At 42.5% G+C, this 13,218-nt stretch overlaps 1 protein-coding gene across 13 annotated transcripts in view; it reads left to right on the forward strand.

Annotated features, from left to right (window-relative positions):
* The window catches only part of COBL (cordon-bleu WH2 repeat protein), a 96,508-nt gene that overhangs the window by 43,508 nt on the left and 39,782 nt on the right, over positions 1–13,218 (forward strand). For all 13 annotated transcript variants that reach the window (XM_080976492.1, XM_080976485.1, XM_080976491.1 and 10 more), the window contains one exon: positions 134–328. In XM_080976492.1, coding sequence (XP_080832618.1) covers positions 134–328 — 195 coding nt within the window. The remainder of the gene's footprint in view (positions 1–133; positions 329–13,218) is intronic.

Genomic DNA, 13,218 nt, shown 5'->3' on the forward strand with positions numbered 1-13,218 from the left:
ACAAGAGGAAATGTTCAAGATGGGTTAGTGTGAGGGGGCATTTACCCCCTCCCAAGATATATATTTTAGGGACTGACTGTGAAATGTCATATTTAAGAGATTTTAATGAGGTTGTGAATTTATTTACTTACAGGGAGTTGCAACAGCTCCATATTCTTCTTCAGTGGATTCACGTTCCTTTACTTTGGGTCCATCACAGTCTTTGGGGAACATCTCAGGAATTACTGGAAGCACTGAAATGAAAAAGAGGAGAGCTCCTCCACCCCCAGTGGGGATTCCTCAGATGCAGGGCGGGGAGACGAGCAGTCCGGAGAAAACACCGAGTCAGGTAAGGACTGTATAACAAAGTGCAAACGGAATCATGAAAGCTCAGCACAGTCTATACCTTGCTGGACCCTGATTTGGATTAAGGGCAAGTATATAAGTGTTTTAAATAAATGAACCTGTTTGCAAAATTTGGCCTAGGGGCTTTTAGAGCAGCGAGTGCTAGTCTTCATATCATTATTCAGCCTAGAACAGTCATAGGCAAACTCGGCCCTCCAGCTGTTATGGGACTACAACTCTCACCATCCCTGACCACTGGTCCTGTTAGCTAGGGATGATAGGAGTTGTAGTCCCAAAACATCTGGAGGGCTGAGTTTGCCTATGCCTGGCCAAGAAAATGCTTGAGATTAAGTAGTCAAAACAGAAATGTCTGGAGTATGCTGAAAGGAACTCCTGGGCTTGGAATGTTTTTGTGTTCCTTCTTCCTCTGGGAAGTACACAGTGACCACATAGCACGATATTTAGGCTTCCCACGGTAGATTCAAACCCCTGTGTCCGTATTTTTGAGTAGCTGGTTCTGAGAGGAAAAGGAAGATCTGAATGAACCTTGTGATCTTTTATAGTGTGTGCGTGTCTCCCATGCTTTTCCTGTGACACACACATTCCTAGGCTACATGAAAACATAGGTGGTGAAGGAGATGCAGAGTGGTAGCAGCTCCTTTTATTGTTGAGTTAGATCCTTGGATTAAATTTATATCCTGCCTCTTCCTCCAGAGGAGCCCTGGGCAGCAAACATGTCCATACTCTAAAACAATTCAATAAAAACTGCTAAAATAGTTAAAAGCAACCTTCTAAAAACAGGTTAAAACAACTTTCTAAAAACATTAAAACTCTTAAAAGCAGTCACCTACACCGATCAGAAGGTCGGCGGTTCGAATCCCCGCAACGGTGTGAGCTCCCATTGCTCAGTCCCTACTCCTGCCAACCTAGCAGTTTGAAAGCACGAAGTGCAAGTAGATAAATAGGTACCGCTCTGGCGGGAAGGTAAACGGCGTTTCCGTGCGCTACTCTGGTTCGCCAGAAGCGGCTTAGTCCTGCTGGCCACATGACCTGGAAGCTGTACGCTGGCTCCCTTGGCCAATAAAGCGAGATGAGCGCCACAACCCCAGAGTCGGTCACGACTGGACCTAATGGTCAGGGGTCCCCTTACCTTTACCTTTACTATTAAATTCAGGGTTGCCGGGAACAGAACTTTCAACCATCAAATGCTTAGGTAAACAGGAATGCCATCAAATGCCAGGAGTGTTTTAAAAAATTTCCTGAAAGTCAACAGTGAGGGAGTCTGATGCATCTTGCTAGGGAGGGCATTCCTCAAATGGAGGGCCGCCACCAAGTAGATCATGTCATGAAGGCGTTTCTTACGTTTCAGACCCAAAAAAGTAAGGTTTCTTTCTTATTAGATCTGGGTACCAGTTTCTCATACCTTCCTAAAATTTAGGACGTTGCTTTCATGTTAAGGATTTTAGGTACTCTAAAATGCCCCTAAATTACAGTGTCCTTAGGGAGATGACGTAAATAAAGTTAATTTCAGAGCACTTTTGCATGATCAAAGCTAGTATAGTGTTTTTATAATATTGTGTCTGATAAGTAAATTCTATTCCAAAAATAGTTTATACTAGTCAGAATTCCAGCGGGGTATCCATGTTAAATTTTTTGTAGCAAAAATATCAAAGAACTAGCACCCATTTCATTAGACACAGGAGGTGGTATCCTAAGTGGGCAATTAACAACAAGGTGATTCTATAAAAAGCAAAAGTAGCCACGTTGGCCCATGAGGAAAGTTCAAAAAATCTTTTAGATCAATATCTTTAGCCTGATTTTGTGATGTTTTGTGTATTTCTGGAACTCTGAATTGTTATGAAAGCTGAACATGTAGTTATGAAAAGGAAGTTTAGTAGCTTTTCTCTTTGTAATAGTTACAGATAGGTAGCCGTGTTGGTCTGCCATAGTCAAAACAAAAAAATTCCTTCCAGTAGCAGCTTCTCTTTCCAGTCTATTTCTGAAATTCCTTTGTAGTAAAATTACTACAAAGGAATTTCACAAAATTACTACAAAGGAATTTCACAAAATTACTACAAAGGAATTTCAGAAATAGACTGGAAAGAGAAGCTGCTGAATTACAACTCATTACCAAACTTAAAACCATGGAGAGACCTGGCCTGAACAAAGACATTGGATTCTTATCTCATTATACATGACAAAGCCATTTCTCACCTTCTCACCCCTTGCTTTTTCCTGTAAGACCTATTGCAGTCGTTAAGAGTCGTCAACAGGCTCATCTCAGCTATCTGCCAATCACCCATTCCCACCACCCTTCTGAGTAATACCCCTCCCCACCTTCTCACTATATAGAAGGGTCTGGCAACTTCTGTTTCAGTGTATCTGAAGAAGTGTGCTTGCACACGAAAGCTCATACCAAGAACTAACTTAGTTGGTCTTTAAGGTGCTACTGGAAGGAATTTTTTTGTTTTGACTATTTGTAATAGTTTGCATTGCTGAGGCCTGGATGCAACAGGTCAGGCTAAATGCTATAGACTCCTTATGACTAAAAAAACAACCAGAAACAGGCCAAAGTCTTTTTCTACACACCCCATCTACCAGGACCTACATTTGCCTTGCTTTTAGTTATGAGAGTATACTTGCAAGCTCCTTCTGTGACAAAAACATTGCTGGATGTGCTTATATTTAGGTACAGTATAGTTAAGTCACAGAATCTGGTTTGGCCTACCTGTTTGTCTTAATGTAGACACCAGAATAAATTTACTCCACATCAACAGGACTAACTCTCTTGAATGAAACTCATAACATGGAAATCAACTCTCAGGGGGAAAGGAAGAAAAGGCAGCATTATACAGGAAGGAAGCAACAGGAGTACTGTTTGTTTGGAAACACCAACAGACAAAACTTAAAGGTGTGTAGGTTATCCAGTCTGCGAAAATGCCAGTGTGTTCATTTATTTCTTTAGTTTATGGGGATGAACTTGCATTCCATCCCCAAGGAAGAACGTCAATTCCTTATTAATTGACTTCCTTCCATAAAAAGATAAGATGTTTGTTTACAGACGTTTATTTGTGTACAACTGTTACTAACAGGAATATCCTGCAATGGGAGAACATGTTTATTTTCAGAGAGACTCCAGGATTTTTTTTTAATAGGAAAAGGAAAATATATTTTAAAAAGGGAGAGACAGAAATTCTTTCTCAGTGGAAGTCATTTTCTTAAGAACCAAGAAAAAAATACAGAATAGAAATTTAAAAAATATATATAATAGGCTTCATAAAGCTTTGTACATATTCTGTGACAGGGTAGGTACACATATCAGGAAACTCTTTATCTTGACCCTTAATCTTCCTAAAGTTAGGCATGACTGAGGCTGCAGTAGTATGCACACATTTACTTTGAAATAAGCTCAGTTATCAAAGAAAGTTAAAACTATTTATTTGAAGACCTATTCCAAGCTCTTAATGCATTTCACGTATAACCAGAGGTAGTCTGTCAGGTGGAGTTGAGCTGCAGAGCTGCCCTCCTGGATCCGTGTTGCTTCAGCTTACCTGGATAAGACTGGAGTGGGGTCGGGCACCTATGAGCCTGGAGTTGCACAGGTGAATTGATGGAGCCAATCCAGCCATCCCGCTGGTTAACTGCTAACAGAGAAATATATCTTTAGTTAACAGATGTATTCAGGCATACCTCGGAGATACTGTAGGTTCAGTTGCGTGGCAAAGCCCCAAACCCTCCCCTTTGTTGGAATAAAGACACTTGACACCAGTATTTTAGGTTAATGGGCTAAAAAAGGACACAACTTTATTGGTTACAGACTGTGAGTGGTATTGGCTTGGGCGTTGGAACTGAATCACTTATATCTGACTTCTGCCCACCTGCAGGAAGTCTCAGAAGGGTTAAGCACCAGTAGGGGGAGCCCAGTCGATGAAAACCAACTTGAGCTCCCCCAGGGTCCCTGATAGGGGTCGTGCCATGGCCCTAGCCCCCGCCTGGGCTTCGGACAGGTTCATGTCCTCCAGATTCCTTTAACGGAATACCCTTGAATTAGGAGGGGTAGGTGATGGCCACTACCTCCCCTCCCCTCCAATCTAATACTCCAATGCCTAAGCGCCAAACCTTACAAAGTTGTGATGATTTGCTTCGAGGTAGGCTAAAAACCAAATGGCTGGTGCCAGTTTGCCAAGTGGAAAAAATTCCTACAGGCGACCAACCGAGGTCCATAGCAAGGTCAAAGGATAAGAGCCTAATCTTAAGGCGGGAGGGAGCGAGGGATAACTGCGCAAGCGGGAACCAGAAAAGGGGGCAAGTTTCTGTCCGTGGGCTGCCTAAATAGAGCATGCCACACCCCCTGCCACCCAGATTGGTCGGCCTGGGGGCGTGACACGGAGGGGACTCCCTATGACACGGGGGCTAGCCCCACGCACGGGGCGGGCTCGTCTCCAGCCCACAATTCCATTTCCCTGGGAAAGGAAATGGCTTTCCAGACCACCACAGTAGAGTCAATATCACACAATGAAGCGAGTTGCACAATATACTTGGTTTCCCAGTACATATACAAGTTATGTTTACACTATAGTCTTTTAAGTGTGCAGTAGCATTATAATACAATGGACATACCATAAATTTTAAAATAAGAACCTGACCATTAGGTCCAGTCGTGACCGACTCTGGGGTTGCAGCGCTCATCTCGCTTTATTGGCTGAAGGAACCGGTGAACAGCTTCCGGGTCATGTGACCAGCATGACTAAGCCGCTTCTGGTGAACCAGAGCAGCGCACGGAAACGCCGTTTACCTTCCCGCCAGAGCGGTACCTATTTATCTGCTTGCACTTTGATGTGCTTTCAAACTGCTAGGTTGGCAGGAGCTGGGACCGAGCAACGGGAGCTCACCCCGTCACGGGGATTCGAACCACTGACCTTCTGATTGGCAAGTCCTAGGTTCTGTGGTTTAACCCACAGCGCCACCTGTGTCCCTTAATTTTAAAATACATTATGGTTAAAATATGCTAACAATAATTTGAGCCTTCAGTGAGTCGTAATATCTTCATAAGGAGCAGCAGGGGCTCCTCCAGTCCTTCAGTTTGTAAAAAGACACAATATCTGCAAAGTGCAGTAAAGCAAAGGTTTGCATGGATGTTTGGGAAAACATCTGCTGCTTCAGGACCGTATTTCCTCATGGGCAAAGCCAATGGCAAGCAGTGGCTTGGGCAACAGATGTGAATCTTACATTTATATAGAAGGCTACATTCCAGCCATAGAAAGAGGAAAAACACTTTTAAATGCCAGAAAAATTAGGAGGGATACGTAGAGGAAGGGAAGGGAAGAAGGAAGGAAGGAACTCTGGTGGCATGGAAAAATAGAGCAGATGAAGCAATGAGATTGGGAGCCATGTGGTCGCTGGGCCACAGGTTGTCCACCTGTGCTGTAAAGATCTGATTTTTCTTAAAACATAAAATAAAAGTGTGATTCTTTGGCATTAATATAGTCCCATTGAACTTATTTGGAAGTGAGTTTTCCCTTTCTTTCACTCTTCTTCTATTAATTAGAGAGGATAGGATTCTATGAGCCACTGTGCTAAGGCTGTCTTTTTTAGATTAAATAAAGAAACACGTTCTGTTTCCTTGACAAAACCAGAAGAGTCCCAGCTGGCAGAGGGAACATCTTCTATATGTATTCAATATACATTCAGTAAATTTCAGCTGTCACTTGTGACTTGTCTTTCCTTTGTGACAATGAATTTGGTTCTATTATGCATGAGTGTCATTTATACATAGATAAACGTGAGTTTTCTTTACAAAATAGAAAGCTGAGGCTAGATGACTCCTGTGGTCCCTTCCAACTCTACAATTCTTTGATTCTATGATTTATATTCATTTATTTGATTTGATTTATCGATGTGATTTATATTATTTATCGGCTGTTCTTCAAGCATGAGTCTCAGGGCAGCTTATAGTAAAACAACTCACACAAGCATGTCTAGGCTGCAGTTATGAACAAGCTTCAAACCTGTTTGTGTTCTGATTGTCAACCAAGCAAAAGTGAGATGGTAGTTTTGTGAAGAGGATAGCTAGGGATCGCTAACAAAGCTGTCTCAGCATTCTTACAAAAACTATACTTCTCAGTTTTTGTTCTACAAAGTCATATTACACCTGCCCTTCAAGGGCTGCGCTGCTTATGGACTTGTTTCCAGGCACAGCTCAAAGTAGTGATGACCTTTAAAGCCTTAATTGCCTTAGGTTCAAGCTACTGTATTGTTATTGTTATTATTTATTTATTAGTAGTAGTAGTAGTACCCCACCCATCTGACTGGGTTGCCCCATCCACTCTAGGCGGCTTCTAACATAAAAACATAATAAAACATTACACATTAAAAAGTTTCCCTATACAGCGCTGCCTTCAGATGTCTTCTAAAGGTTATATAGTTACTCATCTCCTTGACATCTGATAGGAGAGCATTCCACAGGGTGGGCACCACCACCAAGAAGGCCCTCTGCTTGGTTCCCTGTAGCCTCGCAATTGAGGGAACTGCCAGAAGGCCCTCAGTGCTGGTTCTCAGTGTCCAGGCTGAATGATGGTGGTGGAGACGCTCCAGCTATACAAGGCCAAGGCTGTTTAGGGCTTTAAATTTCGGCACCAGCACTTCGGGACCACCTCTTTCTATAGCGCTCTGCCTATATCGTAAGATCTGGCAGAAGGGCTCTTCTCCATATTCCAGCTATGGTAGAGACTAGAGAAAGGGCCTTCTATGTGGCAGTACCTAAACTGTGAAATTCTTTGGCCCAAGAGAATTGGTCAGTCTCCCTTCTTTTATGGTGTTTCACCATATGGCAAAAATCTGATGCTGCTTTGGCACCTGAAACTTATCTGTGTTTTTACCATTTTATAGTAAAAATAAATAAATAATATTATGGTTGGTTTTATTTGTTAGCTGCCCTGAGTAGAACATAGGCTGGAATTTTGTATATAAATGAATAAAAGCAAATAAATTACAGTTGGGAGTAGTTTCAAATGGTTTAGAGTACAGTGTTACTCTGCAACAAATTCCTTAGTGAACCTCTCCTCAATGGTCTCACTGGGCCCTCCGTTATGTATATTAGCAAGTAAGAACTAAGTCCCATTTTGCAACTGACTGCAAGATGTCAGTTCATATTATTATTTTTACAGCACCATCAATGTTGCTTCTTCAATGGAAACTGACTTAGGCTTCCTATCCTGAAGGAGCTTAAAATAACTGGGAGCTAGACTGGAAAACTTTGCAGAAGGAAATGTGCATCCTGAGCCATCGCTTGCTCCAAATGGGAGAAACTGATTCACAGCATCCTGCCTCAAAAAGGATAAAAAACCCTATTCTTACTCACAGGAGAGTATTAGATGCATGAGAGATGCCATTCAGCGTTGAGGGAACAAAGGAAATGTGTTACGCGAGAAAGGTTAAGATGATATGTCACACAAGACCTTGCAATCAAAGGAAACTTCCCTTCCTATCTGAAGGAAGACAAAAACAAACGCAAGTCTCCTGATCGTGTTTTCTGATTTAGGAGTCAAGGAGATAACTAATCTTAACCCGCCCATCCTTTTTGCTGACAAAATATTTCCACTGGAAAGTGTTCCCTACAATGAAGTGTTCAAACATTGATCCAAAGTCAAAAGTTACAGCAGAACAAAAAAGCAAAATATGTAAAAGCAAGGCTTACAACCATCAGCGTTCTCCTGCTAAGCATGTGGTCATAAAACTATAGAGTTGTAAAGGACCTCAAGGATCATCTAGTCCAGGCATAGGCAAACTCGGCCCTCCAGATGTGTTGAGACTACAATTCCAATCATCCCTGACCACTGCTCCTGTTAGCTAGGGATGATGGGAGTTGTAATCCCAAAACATCTGGAGGGCTGAGTTTGCTTATGCCTGATCAAGTCCAACCCCCTGCAATGCAGGAATCTCAACTAAAGCATCCATGGCAGGTGTCCCTCCAACCTCTGCTTAAAAACCTCCAAGGAAATAGAGACCACAACCTTCTGAGGAAGTAAGTCCATTCCACTGTCGGACAGCTCTTACTGTCAGAAAGTTCTTCCTGATGTTTAGTTGGAATCTCCTTTCTTGTAACTTGTAGCCATTGGTTCAAGTCTTCCCCTCCAGAGCAGGAGAAAACAAGCTTGCTGCATCTTCCATGTGGCAACCCTTAAGACATTTGAAGATGGCTATCATATCTCCTCTCTGTCTCCTGTCGACTGTGAAGTGATTTCTGAGTGTAAGCTCAGGATACGTTCTGGTTAACAAACCATTAAATTCTCTAGGATGGATGTCTTCTTGCTGTAGGTCTAATCCATGTGGCCACGTGACCCGGAAGTGTCTCCGGACAGCGCTGGCCCCCGGCCTCTTAAGCGAGATGGGCGCGCAACCCCAGAGTCGGACATGACTGACCCGTACGGGCAGGGGTACCTTTACCTTTACCTTTAATCCATAATCATACACATACTTTCTGCCTATCCTGAGGTGCATCATCGTTGTTGCACCACCAGTGGCAATTTATACGGTTGCAAATATTAAATCAATATTTTCCAACTCTTTCAAGCCCTTCCTCTGATAATTCTTTATGCCGTTTTTTCTTCTTCAGCTTATCAAAGATGTTTCTTCCTCATGTGAGTAGGAGCAGGAGAGGGAATGCAGAGGTTCAGCTTTAAGAGGCCCAGAACCTATAAAAGGCTCTGAGCATTCATTCAGAAAATAAGCAAGCATCTAGCTTTTTTAGAATGAAAGCTGTGCAACAAAATGGGCAGACACCATTTGAAGCAAATGCTTTGTGAGGTATGAGCACTTTTCGGTGTTTTAGCCAATAAGTGAAGTCTTAGCTCTGACTGACAAGTGCCAGGACTTTTTTTCAGTGGGAACTCACCAGAACTCAGTTCTAGCACCTCTCGGTCACTAACAAGTTCACTGTGAGTTTCGGCAGCTCTTTTTCTAGAAAAACACCACCGATGAGTGCTAGGCATGAATTCCGAGTTATACACATATTGGAGAAGAACCCAAAACAGCACCAACATAACCCAGGAACTCCTTTCTCCATACAACAAAAATGGAGACTTCCTGGTTCATTTTGAAGCTGTGCTTGGCCTTCGTTGGTTGGCATGTGACTGTTTTTTCCTCTGATATTTTTTTAGAAGGGATTTTAGTGTACCTGTACCGAGGCAATAGCATGTCCACTCAAAAGCAAAAGGCGGTAGCAAAGACAAAAGTTTGTCCTCTCTCAGATATATTTACTTTCATGCAGAAAAGGTTTAAGGCTTGGCCTTGTCTGTTGGCAAAAGGATCTGAGTCACAGCCTTGAATTCACTATGCGTATAAGAAAACCTTTTTAGTTTCCCCTGCCCCCTAATGCCAGAAATGTATTGTGACTTTTACAATAGTACAGTTTCTTATGGTAGTTACCGTAGTTTATGGAGCAGCTGTCAGGTGTTTTATCAAACCTCTCTTTGGTACCTCTCTTGGGAATAAGACCATAAAGTACCATCTGGCTGAGATCAAGATACAAGTGCTTGACCTCCACATACAGTCCCCGTCAAGCCCTTCATTCAGAGCTGACAAGATGATCAGAACCTGAACATACTGTTCTGTGCAGCTTTGTAATTTGGCAGCATAGAAATGTTCTGCAAATAAACCAAAGTCCACCAGGCTTGTCAGGCGTGTAGGCCATACTGAGATTTTAGAAGACCTGCACTTTTCTGAAAGCAGATAATATTGCATGAGAAGCAGAAGACACAAAAGTTTTTGAATCCCTTGTAAGGGTTTCCCAGACTGTTCCAGATAAGGTAATATAAAATGCCTTCTCAAGAACAAAGAAAGGATTTTGAAAAACTTAAGAGCTCTGTGGTGACTTTCAAAGGTTTCCTTCCATCAGTTGTCATCTGTAGGTTTGGAAAGAATTGAAGTAAATGGTCATTAGGAGAAGTTAAACCATTAAGAGATAACATCATGAACTTGCATCCAAAAAGTGCCTAAGTTGAAATGGAAGAATACACATCAATTGTGAATGGCACGTATATTTAAAAAGTGGGATTTTCACCAACAAAAGTGTTGGCAGGAACATACTTTTCTCCAAAATCCAACTTGTAATGTACATGCACCATTCACAATTAATGAATGTTACCTGTGTGTTTTGCCATTTAAATCCAGGTGTGCTGTTTATACCAGAGTCCCAAAAACTGAACTGTGAATTGGCCTTCAAACTCCTAGACAGGGCTCAGCAACCTTTTTCAGCAGTGGGCTGGTCCACCATCCCTCAGACCATGTAGTGGGCCGGACTATATTTTGAAAAGAAAAAAAAATGAACAAATTCCTATGCCCCACAAATAACCCAGAGATGCGTTTTAAATAAAAGGACACATTCTATTCATGTAAAAACACGCTGGTTCCCGGACCATGCGTGGGCCGGATTTAGAAGGCAATTGGGCCGCATCCGGCCCCCGGGCCTTAGGTTGCCTACCCCATCCTAGAATGTTTCCCAATGCAATGCTGTGATGCTGACATACTGCTTTTCCCCTTAAGAAGACTAGCTGCCACTGAAGCAACAGGACTTTTGCAGAGGCTGGATGGGCATCAAACAGGGATGCAGCTGTTGAATCTTGCATTGTAGGTCCTGTAGTATTAAAGAAGCATGCTGCTAAACCTGTGCCTAATTTAAAAGTGCTTGCAAATTGACAGGGATGCATGAGCATCTAGGGCAGGGATGTCTAACTCAAATTCATCGGGGGCCGCATCAGCAGTTTGGTCACCCTCAAAGGGCCGGTTGTATCTGTAGGACTTACAGTACAGGAGAGAAGGGTTCAGGCAGCCGTTGGATCTGTCACATCACAGGATGGCATGCGCTCAATATAAAAACAAGTGGAGGTTTCCTGAATGCATGTAAAGTGGAGGTTTCCTGTGTAGAACGGCCGGCGCCGCTAGAGGGCAGACGTTCTCTGGCTTGTAGGCTGCCGCGCATGCGCTGAAGAGGCGGCTTTCTTGTGTCAAAAAAAAAAAAAAAGCGAGAATAAAAGGTGAAGGCCGGCGGCGGCTACACGGGCCACATGACGAGGTCTGGCGGGCCGGATTCGGCCCGCGGGCCTTGTGTTTGACACCCGTGATCTAGGGTGTATCAGTATAGTAATACTCATTTATGAATGAAGTTTCATTAATTTACGCACTCACGTCCTAGGAGAACTTGGCAAATAACGATGAATGAAATCTAACATAGGGGGCATGATCTGGTTGTGGCAGCCCCCTGGCACAGCAGCCATTCCATGAGCAGGGACCCTGTTCTTGCAGCCAAATCCAAAGGGTGTCTTACACGGGCAAAAGTGTTGTGGATCGTTTACCTGTTGTATTCAGGTTTTTTTATTGTTGCGTTTGTGTAATAATAATAGCTTGCAGAACAGTGCCAAATCTCCCGCTTTTCATGCCAACATTACATTGGATCTCAGTGCACTGTTGAATCTATCAGTGCCAGGACTTGGTCTGAAGGCATAGGATGCAAAAGCTTTTCTGAAGCTGAGCAGTTCTTGGTCTAGTCACTGCTTGGATAAAGAGACTGTCTGGCTGCTACACTTGGTCTTAGCCAATGGAGGAATGGTTTGGAGTTGGCTGAGATGGCAAAATTCACATGTCATGGTTAACATTTACTAAAGATTGGAAACCTGTTATAGACTTCTTGTGTGGAAAAGAAAATGAAGTACAGTGGTACCTCGGGTTAAGTACTTGATTCGTTCTGGAGGTCCATTCTTAACCTGAAACTGTTCTTAACCTGAGTTACCACTTTAGCTAATGGGGCCTCCTGCTGCCGTTGCGCCGCCGGAGCACGATTTCTGTTCTCATCCTGAAGCAAAGTTCTTAACCCGAGGTACTATTTCTGGGTTAGTGGAGTCTGTAACCTGAAGCGTATGTAACCCGAGGTACCACTGTAATGACATTTGGGTTTGAAGGCTGAAGATAATGTTGGTTTATAGAAAGTAGTCCTGCTGGGTGTTATGTTGGAGTGGATGAGTTGAATAATGTTTATATATAGCTGACAGGCAAAGAGTCTAAAGTTCTTTAGTTTCTTAACTTTATTTTTTTCCTTTTAATCCTTTTTCTATCTCTCAATCTCTACCTCTTTCTCTTTATTTTATTTTCTTCTTCTTCTCTCTCTCTTCCTCTGGATCTGTGTTGGTTGTTTTTTCCAGATTAATGCTTTAGTTTGGATAAAAAAGATACTGGATAATATCCTCTGTAGCTCTCTTTTAAAATTCTAATAAATTCTAATGCCTGGGAACTCACCTTTGGTTCCAAAAAGGAAGAGGCAGGATATAAATGAAATAAGTTAATTGAAAGTTATTTCCCTTGTTTACACAAAAGCATCAAACATTGTTGGAAATAAATTTTAATCCTGAATCCAAATTAAAGTCTAGTGGATTTTGGAGGTTTCTGCAGGAGTTTGTTCCTTGTTTTCTAGGTGATGGTGACAAAAAGGACTGTATTTAGGGAAATAGAGGAAGCCACATTTTTTTCTTGCCAAAACAAACATACGCAGACATGTGTAATCTACGCATTTCAGTGCATGTGAAAATATTTGGTGCTGCAAAGTAACTTCCTCGGGTGAAAAGAGAGAGGAAATTAAAACTACTTTAGTCATTGAACATAGGGAATTTGTTTATGAATATCATTTCCTGGCAGACACATTCAGCCCAGGACTAAGTGTTGCAAAGAGTGGGGGAGGGATGTGAACATTTGAAGCTGCCTGATGCTAGGCAGTAAATGTCTGCTCTGATGGATGGTGGCTCTCCAGCATGAATATGGCAAAAATACAAGCGCACATTGCAAGAAATATTTTGAGAGCAAAGCACCATACCTGGGGGTTGTACAGGAAAATGTACAGAAAAGAGC

This window comes from Podarcis pityusensis (assembly GCF_964106645.2).
Source record: "Podarcis pityusensis genome assembly, chromosome: 13".
Lineage (NCBI taxonomy): Eukaryota > Metazoa > Chordata > Lepidosauria > Squamata > Lacertidae > Podarcis > Podarcis pityusensis.